Source organism: Cibotium barometz, chromosome 41 (assembly GCF_041138505.1).
Source record: "Cibotium barometz isolate CiBa-2024 chromosome 41, ASM4113850v1, whole genome shotgun sequence".
NCBI lineage: Eukaryota > Viridiplantae > Streptophyta > Polypodiopsida > Cyatheales > Cibotiaceae > Cibotium > Cibotium barometz.
The window spans coordinates 49,223,020-49,236,390 of record NC_141086.1 but is presented as its reverse complement, the minus strand read 5'-3'; the positions used below and the strand labels follow the sequence as shown (position 1 = coordinate 49,236,390).

Below are 13,371 nucleotides of genomic sequence, written 5' to 3'. Positions count from 1 at the left end.
ACAGGGAGGTGCAAGACATTGTCGTCAATGATGACTGGTCACTTGCCAACCTGCGTGAATATTTGGCTCTCCGATTTGCATTGACTGGCGATTTCACTTTTGTAATCAATAGCTCTATTGTACACAAAAGAAAGGAACAATCCTTTCTTTGCAGAGAAATTAGTTTCCCTAGATGTGTAGATGTCAAACAAGCACCATGTACGTGAACTTGGATGGAATCAATACAATTTTGAGTTGTACTCGTTTAAAAAATTGTGTTTGTTTAAAAAAGAGGTTTTTTTTTAACTCACTTAAAAAAGTCATCTATAAATTACTTGAGTTCATTTTTCACATTCATCTTCAAGTTTTTGTGCTCAAGCTATCTTGCTCCTATTTTGCTCATCTCAATTCCACACAAGCACTCTTTCACATGGCATCCCTACGCGATGCCCTCCTCGCAAAGTTAGAGAAAATCAATATGCTCCACAGGGTCGCTGAGTTCCTCCCTATTTTTGAGGGCTCAATTGATGTGGAGGCCACTGTGCACGCATATGCAATTGATTTCCATGAAGTCACTGAATACATGGAGAACTACATCAGCCAGTATGCCATCAAATTTGAGGAGGCAGAGGGCTTATGGGTGCCCCTTGATCTTGTCAAGCACATTTTCAGGGCAAATAAAAATTTTCGGTTTCGGCTAGCACGCTTCGTGAAAGGCTTGACGGAAAGGGACTATAGGGTTGAGGACGATGATGTTCTCATGGATTTAGAGATTGGGAACATCGGGAACACCTTTCTCAAGTGGGATATGGTTTTGGTGCTGCTGGTTCAAGAGGGGGTTGGGAAAGAAAGCGACAAAGGCAAGGCAAAGGCCAAATCCCTGCCGATGCGAGAGGCCCAAGCTCCGATTGAGCCAATGTCAGAGGTAATGGAAGCCTCCATGGCACTCGTCCTCATGCAAGATGTGCAACCCAAGGAGGTGCCAGACATAATGATAGAAGGGGAGGAAGTGATGGATGAGGCCTCAGACCTCTCCATATTATCCTTGCATCCAATTATCATGGATGGGCAAGAGTTCCTTTTCTTAGATGACATAGCAAAGACACTTGGGCTACGGGAGGACGAATCACTCTCAGTGATTGCTATGTACGTTGGAATGCAAGGTGGGTCTAAAGAGGGAGAGAAATTTCAGATTGACTTACCTCTAATACAGTTAGAGTCATTCACACAGAGTATTCCGACACCGCCCATGCTGAGCTCTTAAAATGTAAAGCACTAAGTGCTATTTTGTCAGACGATGCGTTATCTTCTAACGCAAACAAATGTACTCTAGTCAATAGAGAAGCTGCCCTCTATAGCTTTACTGGCAAGCACCCTGGCTCGATCTTGGGCCATTGTGCCCTAAGTATAGCCCAAGGTATTGATAACCCCTCTGAAATTGTAAAAAGCCTAGGAGAAAGACCGGCCTCTAAGACAATCCCCCATGATGTATTCCAGGATCTTATCCGCAAAATGTAATTGTCACTTGATTTTGTAATAGAATTTTTGGTCGTCTTTGCTTGAAGTTTGTGTGAACTCATTTCTAAATGTTTATGATATTTTTGTATCAATTCTCATTTGAATAAATCATGTGTATTTGCCAAAAGTCAAGGTGATTTTATTGTTAGTGGTTTAAGGTAGGAGGGAGACATGAAGATGAAATAATTAGCTAAACATGGCACAAGCTAGCGAGGTGAGAATCCGGCCTAATTGCGGGTATGTTGGCATGACGGGACCGGAGCTAGAGCGAACGCGAGCGTGTGCAGGGCGGGAGACATTCAAGACCGGCAAAATGATCCAAAAGTCGACATGCGTGTGCACGGGAGTGCCACGAACGCTACTGGGACGACCGTGGGCGCGCGGGACCGCAAAAAATGGCCATGTGTGCTATGGCGCGCAGAAAGGCATTTTGACCTGGTCAAAATGCCTTTCTGCGCGCCATAGCACACATGGCCATTTTTTGCGGTCCCGCGCGCCCACGGTCGTCCCAGTAGCGTTCGTGGCACTCCCGTGCACACAGAGGTCGACTTTTGGATCATTTTGCCGGTCTTGAATGTTGCCCGCCCTGCACACGCTCGCGTTCGCTCCAGGTCCGGTCCCAGCATGCTAGTGTACTCGCAATTTGGTACATCTTTGCTACATCTTACCTTGCAGACATTCTTGGATTTCATTAAGGCAGATTTACTAGTTGAGACATGTTTTTGCACTCACAACTCAGTAGCGACCTTTAGAGCGAAGTAACAAATATATATACATTGATTGCAAGTACAAATCAACAAAATGTGTAAACAAATAACAAAAATTAGACAAATACAAGATTTTCTCATTGATATCCAGAAATACATTGTGGATCATTACAAAGGGATGATTGAAAATATACATTTACAACGTCCATTACAAAGGGATGCTTGGAAGGGGATCAGTACAAAAAGATGATCTATCCTACTAGGGGTGGAGGGAGGGGTCTTGCCGAAGTCTCTCCCTAGCATGCGATTGATTGTATCCCTGAGTTCTTCGTACACTAACTACTTTCACTATTTGACGTCTCAGAGATAATTTAGATTTGGACCTTCGCCTTCCCTTCCCAATAAGAACTCGATAGAACCAGTTGAACATTTCATGAAGAGCGTTACTCTTGGTTTTCCCGCCACCATGACGAGTGCTCTTGAAGTACGCTGCCTTTGCCTGGTAGTGTGATTTTTCCATGCCTTGGTTGCTCCAAATTCCAAGAGAGCCATAATGGTCAAGAAAGTATGGTGCATGCACGTATAATATATGCTGCAAAAAAATGTTACAACTTAAGAAGCATTAAGAGGGCTATTATATGAGCTAAAATGATATATTACATACCATATAATGAGTAATGTGTGTCTCTCCCCATGCCTCAACCATTTGCTCTATGAACTTACAAATAGTTTCTTTGAATGCCTCAATCTCTTGGTCACCCAAATGAGGCCTTTCCAAGAGGGCGGCCATTTTATCACAAGCCTCCCATACACGTGCACGTTTTAGCCCAAGCCTCCCATACACGTGCACGTTTTAGCCCAAGCCTGTTGTCATTTCCTCTGTATGTTGTCACCTCACACACCTCCTTCCAAATTTCAAATTTGGTGTGGCTAGCAGAGTTGGAGTAGTTTGATAGCAAGTGCCTTGACCCACCCATGCAAATTTTATTGGGGTTGTCTTGCGTAGCATTAGATTTCTTGTCCTTTGTCAAGACGACTGCTCCAGAATGGAGTCCAATAGAGGAAAGAACACCCTCCAATGCGTGTATTGACTCATTACGTCGCTCTGTTGGCTCCATGTTCCATGCATAGTTAATATGGAGAATCAGTAGCTTGTCTAAAATCCTGAGTCTTGCATGTAATGTGCATACATACACTTGACATAGTGGAATGTCCAAAATTGGGTTCCAGCTATGGTCCTCTTGGTCACGACTAGGTGGCTTGCTTTGGTCACAACTTAATATACCATTGTGCCATTCCTTTGAGCTTTTCCCCTTTTGAGCATCACCTTGTGATGAATTCTTTGCACCTTTTTGACTTTGCCCTTTGCCTTTCATGGGTTTCTTCCCGTTTACTGCTGCCCTCACTGGTTTTTTGGAATGGCAACAATATATGCAAGGGAATAAAGTATTTGCCCCTGTCTTACATCCCAACATACACGTGATGGTCTTTAGATCACCACCCAAGTGCCACTCAATTTCAAAGCAGCCTATCCCAGGGACATCAAGTTTTTCACCATTGACTTGCCGAGAGATGATCTGATCAATTCCTGTGCGTGTGAAATACCACCTCAAAGTATCATGGCTCTCATGTGGGAGAACCCATGCTGCTTGCCACCGACTGTACCCCATAGTAATTTTGCCGTTCCTTACGTCCAGCAATTTGCCCTGCATCAAGCTCTTCACACTCCAAAGGCTTTCCCTCAACAAGTGCTCTGCTCATAACTCACGCGCTCCAATCTTTGACCCTTTACAACTTGACATTCGTCCAACTTTAAGACAAATATGTCTTTTCCACCTGTCTCTTCAATGGTAAGATCATAGTATCGAACCATTGCTTTTTGCAACTCTTCCATGTCGATGTAGACATTGTTAAATGTATTATATATAAAAGGCTTTTCTGAGCATGGCATGATATCCTCTACCCACTTGAATCCATTGAACATGGTTGCAACACCACCATTAGCAGACTTCCTTACCATCTCCAAGCTGTAAGGAGTTGGAAGCAAGGATCGCATGAATCCATTCGCCCGCAACCCTAAAGTGATTGACCTATACATTGCCCTGTAACCTTTTTGGCTGATACCTGCTGAGTCCATTACATCCAACATCTCTCTTGGAGTAATAGTATTATGTAGATCACGAACCAAGTGATGAAAAATGGCTTGTCTTAACTTTGCATTTGAGGGATTAGATATAAAGCTGATGATGTCCTTGCCAAGAACAAGGTGTTGAAGTAGAGAGGCCTGTATTTGATTGTTGTCAGTGCCGTTGCATCCGAGAAATGCTCCTGCACACTCCCTACAAGAAGGCAATGAAGAGTCCATGAATTACATGTACACATCAAATACTGAACACATTATCCCTTTATCAAAATTAGTTTCAAAAAGTACAAATCCAAAGTTTACCTGGTTGCTTGAACTCGTCGTTTATGTGCATCGCCATTCTTAGAAAGTAGTTCCAAAACTTTTCGCTTCCTTTTTCTCACATGATAGCCGATGGGAAGGTGTGTGAGATGGTCAATGCGACGCCTGAGGTTACGTGCTGAGTATTGGAGATGAACATAATTGTCGGCAACCTGTTGGAATGAGCGAGTGCCCTCTTTTGCTTTCTTCTTATGAACATCTACCTGCTCTAAAAGCTCATTAACCTTGTCAGTTAGCCTTCTTATCTCAACTCTTGATGATTCTTGAAGCTGCTCCAATGCACTTTCTATTGCTTTCCTTCTTCCAGCCTCATCCAAGAAAAGGGTGTGCAGATTCCTGCAATATCCAAGCAACCCACTGTAGCCATTGCCAACAAAACGCAGTAGCATTGCAATATTCCGGAATGGGGGTGGAGTGCCAGATACTGGGTCTATTGGGTAAAGAGTTCCATCAGTCCACAAATCAATAGCCTTTACACACTGTTGTCATTGTTGATCATGTGAAATGTTTGTTGTCAGTACACGAGTGCTTCGCAGGGTTGCATATTCTGCTTCCAAATCCACTTGTAAGCGAAACTTTGGGGGTCCTTTTCTCCCCATGCGTCTTTTATAGATTTAATCAAAACTGTGATTGAATTTTTGAAGTCAGCTGCATATGTAGAAGTGCTTTTTTGTTTTCTAAGTAGCAGGAGAAAATCATCAAGTCTTTTCCACACCAACATTCTTTTATTCATGATATCTGGTCAGCTTGATACATTAGTTGTTATCCTGCAAAGCTCTTTCCAACAGTCCCACATTGCATTAACCTACTTTTAGTCATGGTTACTAAGAAATCTTCTTGCCTTTGCTCCTCCCATTGAAACATCCTATAAGACATCACCTGTTCCCCCTGAAAGATTTGGGTCTTTCTTCAGATGGACTTGGCCACCATGAAAACCCATTTTTGAGAGCAAGATCTCGCATTTTTCTATGCAACCATCTACAAGTCGTGTAGGCTTGATTGAATAAGCATAGTCTAAGTGTAAGTGAAGCAATTTGTCTAGTATTCTAATTTCAGCATGTAATGTACAAATGTGTATATTCTTAAGCTCAAACGGGAGGATCGGATCCCAAATCATCCTATTGTTTTGATAGTCTGATAAATTTGCCAAATGTCTGGAAGGTGGCTTCCCTATATCCACATCTGCTATCCAATCCTTATCCCCGATGCCACTAGACATACTGTAAATACAAGGATATTTTGTGTTTGCCCCTCCACTAATACCAAACATTGACTTAAGCGTCTTTAAGTCAGCACTCAAATGCCACTCAACTGTAAAGCTACCAATACCGTCAACCTCGAGAAGTTCATCTGCAACCTGGTTTTGCATAATACTTGGAATAGTTGTATGAGAGAATAGCCATTTGAGAGTCTCATGGCTTTCCACCATAGGTACTTGGGCAGAGCCAATTTACCAAAGCTCCATTTCTGATTGTACTTTATAACCTGGGGTATCTCTCTTGCATAGGCTAAAATCCAGGGCTCTATTCATAATATAGATACTTATTCTCTCCATTTTTTGGCATTTAAGAATTTGAGCTTCATCCAACTTCAACACAAATATGAGTTTCCCGTCACACTCACTAACATTGATTCCATAGAGTCGGACCATTGCAATCTGAACTTTTCTGAGATCCATCCATATATTATTAAATGCATTATATTCAAAGATGGATTTTTTCTTTTGTTTCTCATAAGGCATTGAACCCACAATATGATAACATTCCCCAAAGTAGTTTGGTATTTCCTGATTTAATTGATGTCTAAGTTTTACTACATTGTGTGGCCTTGGCAAACCAAATGGCTTAAACGGTTTTGATGTTTCAAATTTTTGAACCAAAGTCCGGAGAGTGCACGATATCCCCTTCTGCTTACCCCAACTCTATCACATGCGTCTACAATCTGTGAAGGTTTTACTAGTGAGTTCATATCCTTTAACAACTCTCGAAGGGCAAGTCCTCTCAATTTCTTATTCTCAGGAAGTTTCAAAAGCTTTATAATGTCTAATCCATTCATTGTTTCATTAAGAAGTTGAATTCTGTCTTCAAATTTATTCATATCTAGCCCTGAAACTTGAGAAATGTACTCCCTAGCTAGTTTCATTCTTCTCTTTCTTCCCCCACATGTCCCTAACAGATCATTTATATGTTTTAGTTGCCTTATTCTTTCTCTAAAACCAATAGGATTTTTCTTAAGGGAATTCAATTTTTCATTGGATTCTTTCAATTTTTTATTGGATTCTTTCAATTTTTTATTGGATTCTTCAAGTGCTTTAATTTTCTCTAAAAGCTACCTAACTTGGTTCTGAGAATTCATTAATAGTGTGTTTAAATAACGAAGATGATTTACTTGTTCATTACCACAGCCGGAAAGTCTTGAACAGTATCCTAATAGACAATTAACACCATCCCCAACAAACCTAACAAGGTCGTGAACAGAAGCAAAGGCAGGGTACCTTCCAGTTAGTGGATCTCTTGGATAAATACTCCCATCAACCCATAGGTCAATGTGCTTCTTCCCTTCCATGCATAGTCTGTTTGCTTCTTCGGCATCTGTCAATGCTCTCAGATTTAGACTACGTGTTGTGGCATATTCAGGATTAAGTTTAATGTTAATATGGAATTTAGATGAGGGACGTGTATCTGAGAGGTAGACATAGCTTGAGGTTATAGCTAGAGTTTGTACTGTGAGAAAGATAAAAATGAGAAGAAGGGAGCAAGTTCTTGGTGAGACAAAGAAGAAAGAGGGAGAAGCGTCAAGCTATATGGAGGGAGAATCAAAATTTTAAAAAAACAAGGGAGATTCTCAAAATACAAGAGAGATGGCGGTGAATACTATGCTTTAAGATATACTCAAAGATACGCTTTAAATGGAGAAAATACTCACGAATCTAGTAACAACAGCTATATTTGGAGACGTTTGACATCGAAAACCTCTACTAAATTAACAAGTTAATCACTTCCTTACAGGGCCCAAATGTTTTCACCTTTGGCCCTAATGGCGTGCATAGAGTGAATTGCACATCAATTTGTGGCTTTTTTATGCTCTGCAATTTCTAGTCTTTTGCATCAAAAAGCAAAATTGGACTTGTTTTGCATCTAAATCTTCGTAAAATACAGGTTTTAAGCAAAATTGGGGCAATTGATGCATAGTTTTTGGGGCTATCTTGCATTTTACGTTGTTATGATGGCAAATTTCACTCAAAGGCAATAAAGTGTAGAAGTTCTAAGTGTATTTAGTGTTTTTATATACACTTGTGTGCTTTGGAAATTCAGTCTTTCAGTATTTGCATGACAGTTTGGTACATGTAAATATTTGGGTGCTTTCTCCATACCCTTTTGTTTCATCAAGTTATATATATTTAAAACAAAAAAACATAAACTTTGTTCATTTAAAAAAAAAGGGAAAACATGGAAGGGGAATCCTCACAACAACATGTACCCGATATGACCATGCATGATGAGGATGAAACAGTTGATGTGACTACTATGGTTGCTCGCATTGATTCTATAGAAAATACCATGCAATGAGTTCTTAGTCAAATGAAAGAGTTGACTGAAATGCAGGGAAAAGAATTAGAAAAGTCCATATCCATCACTCTTGATGAGGAAATTAATCAAGGCGATCTTGGGCAGCCAGGGACCTCAGCTAGAGTACCTACTTGGGGCGAGCCAGGTGGCAGCTTAAAGATCTCAAACCGCCTAAATATAATGGCAATGCAGTAGCCCGCACAGCGGATGCAGTGGAACAATGGCTCTCCAAGTGGGAGCAATGTTTTAGGCTGTGCAATATAACTGATGATGTGGCTAAGATTCAGCAAGCCACGTATAACCTCCTTGATGTGGCTCATCGATGGTGGAGGAAGATAGAGTAGGACAAAGTGGAGCCTGTTACGTGGAATGCCTTTAAAGTCATATTTTATAATAATTTTGTGCCACTTGAGCGCACTCGAGCGCTTGATTCTTGGTTCTTCATGTCACAGAAGAACTACTCTGTTCAGGAATATGCAGATAGGTATCGGGAAGTCTTGCTAAAAGCACCAGAGCATATTCTCGATTTTCTACAAGTTCATAAATTTGTGTTGGGTCTTAAAGAGACTCTTCGGCCTCTAGTGCACAAAGAGAAATGCTCTACTTTGAATGAAGCCATTGACTTAGCAATTGTGCTTGAGGATGGCAAGAAATTTCCTTCGGGAGGTGGAGGCCAGAAATCCTCTTGGACTCGCACCCCTAGATTTTTGGCCCCAGCTTCCTCTACTTTGCCATCCACCAATGAGGGTAGGGGTAAAGTGTCTAGAGAGATTCATATGATTAAAACTGCAAAGGGACCAAAAGAAAGGTTTCTACTATGGCGAAAAGGGCTTTTAATAGATCTATGCTTACTCTGCAGCAAAGGGATAAAGCCATGAAAGAAGGGCTATGTTATGGATGTATGGGCCAGCATAAATTTAAAGATTGCCCAAAGAAGTCCAAGATAACGGCTAATATGGTTGTTAATCCAATGCAAGTGTCAGAGGACAGTGAGGATGACTTGATGGATGACACTCCACAAGATTATCCTAAAAGAATTTTAGCTATCTCGGTAACCAAGAAGGTGCCTACAGCTCCAGATGCAGTCTTATCTCCTGGGGCACAGCAGGGTTACCAGTTTCAGCAAACACAGAGCTTATAGTAATGAAGGGAACTGTGCAAGGAATGCCAGTCAAGATTCTCTTTGATACTGGCTCTACTCATAATGTAATAAGCTCAAGGCTTGTCAAGAATCTAAAGCTCCAAACGCAGCCTTCAGAATACAGCTAACAGTGGAGCTAGCTGATGGTGAGGGCACAGAGGTATGGGATCGTCCAGTCAGAGAACTCCCATTCAAGATCCAGACCTACGAGGATAGATTGGACTTCGAAATTACACGGCTTGCGAGATTCGATCTAGTTCTCGGCAAGCAATGGCATGCGTGGAAGAAACCAACGATAGACTTTTCTTCCCATGTCATCCAGTTCAAGCATAGCAGCAGACGCCTTTTGATTCACGGGGAATCCGATTTCCCAGAACTGGAAGTGCTAAAGGCTACCAAAATGCTCAAGCTAGATTGTAAGTATATTTACTTTTGTTACATTGTAAATATTTCTAAATCAAATCCAAGGATGGATTCGTGGTGGCAGTTTTACCACCCCAGCTTTAGATCTTTCTAATAAGATAAAAGCGGAATACGAGCATGTGTTTAAAACTGAGTTACCTATTGGTTTACCTCCTCACAAGAATGTGGAGCATAGGATTGAGCTCGTTCTAGGAGCTAATCCAGTTGCTAGACCACCGTATTGCATGAGTCTCAAAGAGGAGAACGAGGTCAAGAAGGTGGTGGACGAATACCTTAGTAAAGGCTTGATTCGTTCGAGTTTTTCACCTTTTGCCTCGCCTATTTTACTTGTAAAGAAAAAAGAAGGTTCTTTTAGGATGTGCATAGACTACAGAGCACTCAATAAAATTACTGTCAAAGCATCGATATCCTATGCCTAGGATCGATGATCTCTTAGACGCTCTTGCTGGAGCCACTGTCTAAAAAGATAGATTTAAAGAGTGGTTATCACCAAATAAGAGTAAGAGAACAGGATGTATATAAAACAACTTTTAGAACTAGATTTGGTCAATACAAATATTTAGTTATGCCTTTTGGATTAACTAATGCTCTTGCTATATTTATGATGTTAATGAATGATATTTTAAGACCCTTTATGGGTAAATTTGTGGTAGATTTCATTGATGACGTGCTAGTTTATAGCAAGAACTTCATAGAATATAAATCACATTTAATTTCTATTTTTCAAGCGTTGCATGAAACAAGTTTGTTTGCCAACAAGGAAAAGACTTTTTTGTGTATGACTGAGATTGAATATCTAGGTCATTTGGTTTCTGCAGATGGGATTAGAATGGATCCCAAGAAAGTTTTCGTGATATTGGCATGGCCAGTCCCATAAAATATCACTGCACTTAGATCCTTCTTAGGGTTAAGTGGTTTTTATCGTAGATTTATAGAGCTCTATTCTCTAATAGCAGCTCCTATGATAGATTTGTTGCAAGAATAGGTGCCCTATGTGTGGACATCTACACAACAAGAAAGTTTTGATACAATGAAACAAGCGATTTCAACAGCTCCAGTTTTGAAAGTGGTCGACTTAGAAAAGCCTTTTGTCTTAGAAACTGATGCCAGTGGTGTGGCTGTTGGTGCAGTGTTAAGCCAAGATGGTAGGCCAGTGGCCTTTGAAAGCAGAAGCTTTCGCCAACTCAACAGAATTGGCCAAATCCATGAGCAAGAATTGTATGCTATTATACATGCTCTCAAGATTTGGCGGCACTATCTTTATGGTGTTGAGTTTAAAGTGTATACAGATCATCATACACTTAAGTATTTTTGCAGTCAACCTGATCTACAAGGAAGACAAGGTAGATGGGCTGAGTTGATGCAAAGAATTTCATATGGAAATTCTGTATCGTAAAGGTCGAGATAATATAGTCGCTGACGCATTGAGTTTTACAGTTTTAGAAAACTCATTGCTTCAAGAAATCAAGGAAGCACAGTTGGAGGACCTTTATGCATAGACAGTAAGGTCCAAACTCGAGTCTAGTATGGATACTAGTGAGGAGTTAGCTTTGTCTACTTCTTCACTAAGGCCTTCATCAAGTCCGTATGCCAATTTCTCAATTGAGAACGGATGGCTAAAGCGGGAAGGAAAGATATACGTTCCTTGTGCACGGGAACTAAGAGCAAAAGTTTTGCAAGAGAACCATGATAGTCCCTGTGGTAGGCATCTTGGTCAAGATAAAATAGTTCATCTTGTTAGACGGGCATTTTGGTGGCCACATCTATTTCGAGATGTCCACAAGTATGTCCAACAATGTTTTCAATACCAAGCTATAAAGGCAGAAAGAACAAAGAGCCCAGGGTTACCCATCCCTTATAGATTCCGAAATCTAATTGGCAAAGCATATCCATGGATTTTATCACTGGATTGCCATGAACTCAAAGACAAACAGATACCATTTTGGTGGTAGTTGACCACCTGAGCAAGATGGCTCACTTTATAGCAACTAAAGAGACTATGGAAGCTCCACAAGTCGTAGAGTTGTTTATACAAAATATATTTAGATTACATGGGTTACTGACATCCATAGTGTCAGATAGGGATGTGCAATTTACAGGCCATTATTTTTGGAGGCATGTGTTCAGTAGACTGAACGTGTCACTAAATATGAGTAGTGGTGATGGTCAGACGGAAAGGATCAACCAAGTACTCGAGGACATGTTACGTGCTTATGTATCTGATAGGTAGATAGATTGGGATTCATACTTACCCTTGTCAGAGTTTGCATATAATAATAGACCTCATAAGGTGACCGGTATGTCTCCTTTTGAGATGAATTATGGTATGTCTCCCTTAACCCCTGGTACTATAGGCACACCACAGAAATGTCCTAGTGCGGTAGAATTTTTGGCAAGAATGCAAGATACTCTAACATTGGCTAAAACTAAGCTTCATCAAGCGGCTGAAAGAGCTAAGTTTTACACTGATAAGAAAAGATCTCCTCGATCGTTTGAAAAGCGAGAAAAAGTTTTTCTTCAAGTACCATTGAATTCTACATCTTTATTTACTGGAAAGTGTCCTAAGCTTTTGCCTAGGTTTTGTGGACCTTGGACCATTATGGAGAAGCTTAGTGATGTAGCTTACCGGTTGGAACTTCCACCAAGCTGTCATGTCCATCCAGTGTTTCATGTTAGTAAACGTAAGAGATATATATCTAAAGATGATAATTTAATTGATGGTCTTATTTCTTTACAGGAAGAAGAATCTACAGACCATAGTCCAGACAAGATACTAGACCGAAGAGAGAAGCGGTTGTGTAACTGTACTCTTCGAGAGTTTCTAGTTGCCTGGAAGGGTCTCCCATTGACAGATGCAACTTGGGAATCAGAAGCTCTGATTGAATTCTGAACCCATCAAATAATGTTTCCACAATTTTAAAGCATGCACAACAGCTGTCATATGTGCTGTAATTAAGCTCATTCGATTTTAGCTTTCTACTTTCATATGCAATTGGATGATTATCTTGCATTAATACAGCACCAATACCATGACCACTAGCATCAGTTGTAACCAAAAAGAAAGGTCGGTTAAAATTAGGCAATTGTAAAATGGGTGCATGTGTAAGTGCATATTTCAAAGTGTCAAAAGATTTTTGATGTTGTTCAGTCCAATTAAATGAGGTGCTCTTTTTGAGAAGATTGGTGAGTGGGACAGCTATATACGAGAAATTTCGAATGAGTTTTCTGTAATAGCTACATAACCCAAGAAAAGAACGAATTTCATGGATAGATTGAGGTCTAGGCCATTAATTAATGCATTTAATCTTTTTAGGATCAACACGAATACCATCACCAGAAACAATATGAGCTAAATATTCAATCTCAGTTTTGAAAAATGAACTTTTCTCTGGATTCAAATAAAGTCGATTTTCATGCAAGAGTTTGAAAACTAAATCCAAATGTGCATAATGTTCTTCTTCACTCTTACTGAAAATCAAAATATCATCAAAAAATACAATCACACAATCTTGATGCTGCAAAAAGATGCGATTCATCATGCGAGAAAAAGTAGTTGGTGCATTAATTAAA

At 40.4% G+C, this 13,371-nt stretch overlaps 1 protein-coding gene and 1 pseudogene across 1 annotated transcript; both read right to left on the bottom strand.

The window, feature by feature from the left end:
- Window positions 1-3,945: 3,945 nt before the first annotated feature.
- On the bottom strand, window positions 3,946-5,083 carry LOC147615054 (uncharacterized). Its single transcript, XM_086780034.1, has 2 exons — window positions 4,651-5,083; window positions 3,946-4,543 (listed from the first exon to the last, which is right to left on the bottom strand). The coding sequence occupies exons 1-2, from the start codon at window positions 5,055-5,057 to the stop codon at window positions 3,946-3,948; spliced, it is 1,005 nt and encodes a 334-aa protein (XP_086636160.1). The 5' UTR covers window positions 5,058-5,083.
- A 99-nt stretch (window positions 5,084-5,182) lies between these two features.
- Window positions 5,183-8,557, bottom strand: LOC147615053 (uncharacterized; annotated as a pseudogene).
- Between the last annotated feature and the right edge of the window lie 4,814 nt (window positions 8,558-13,371).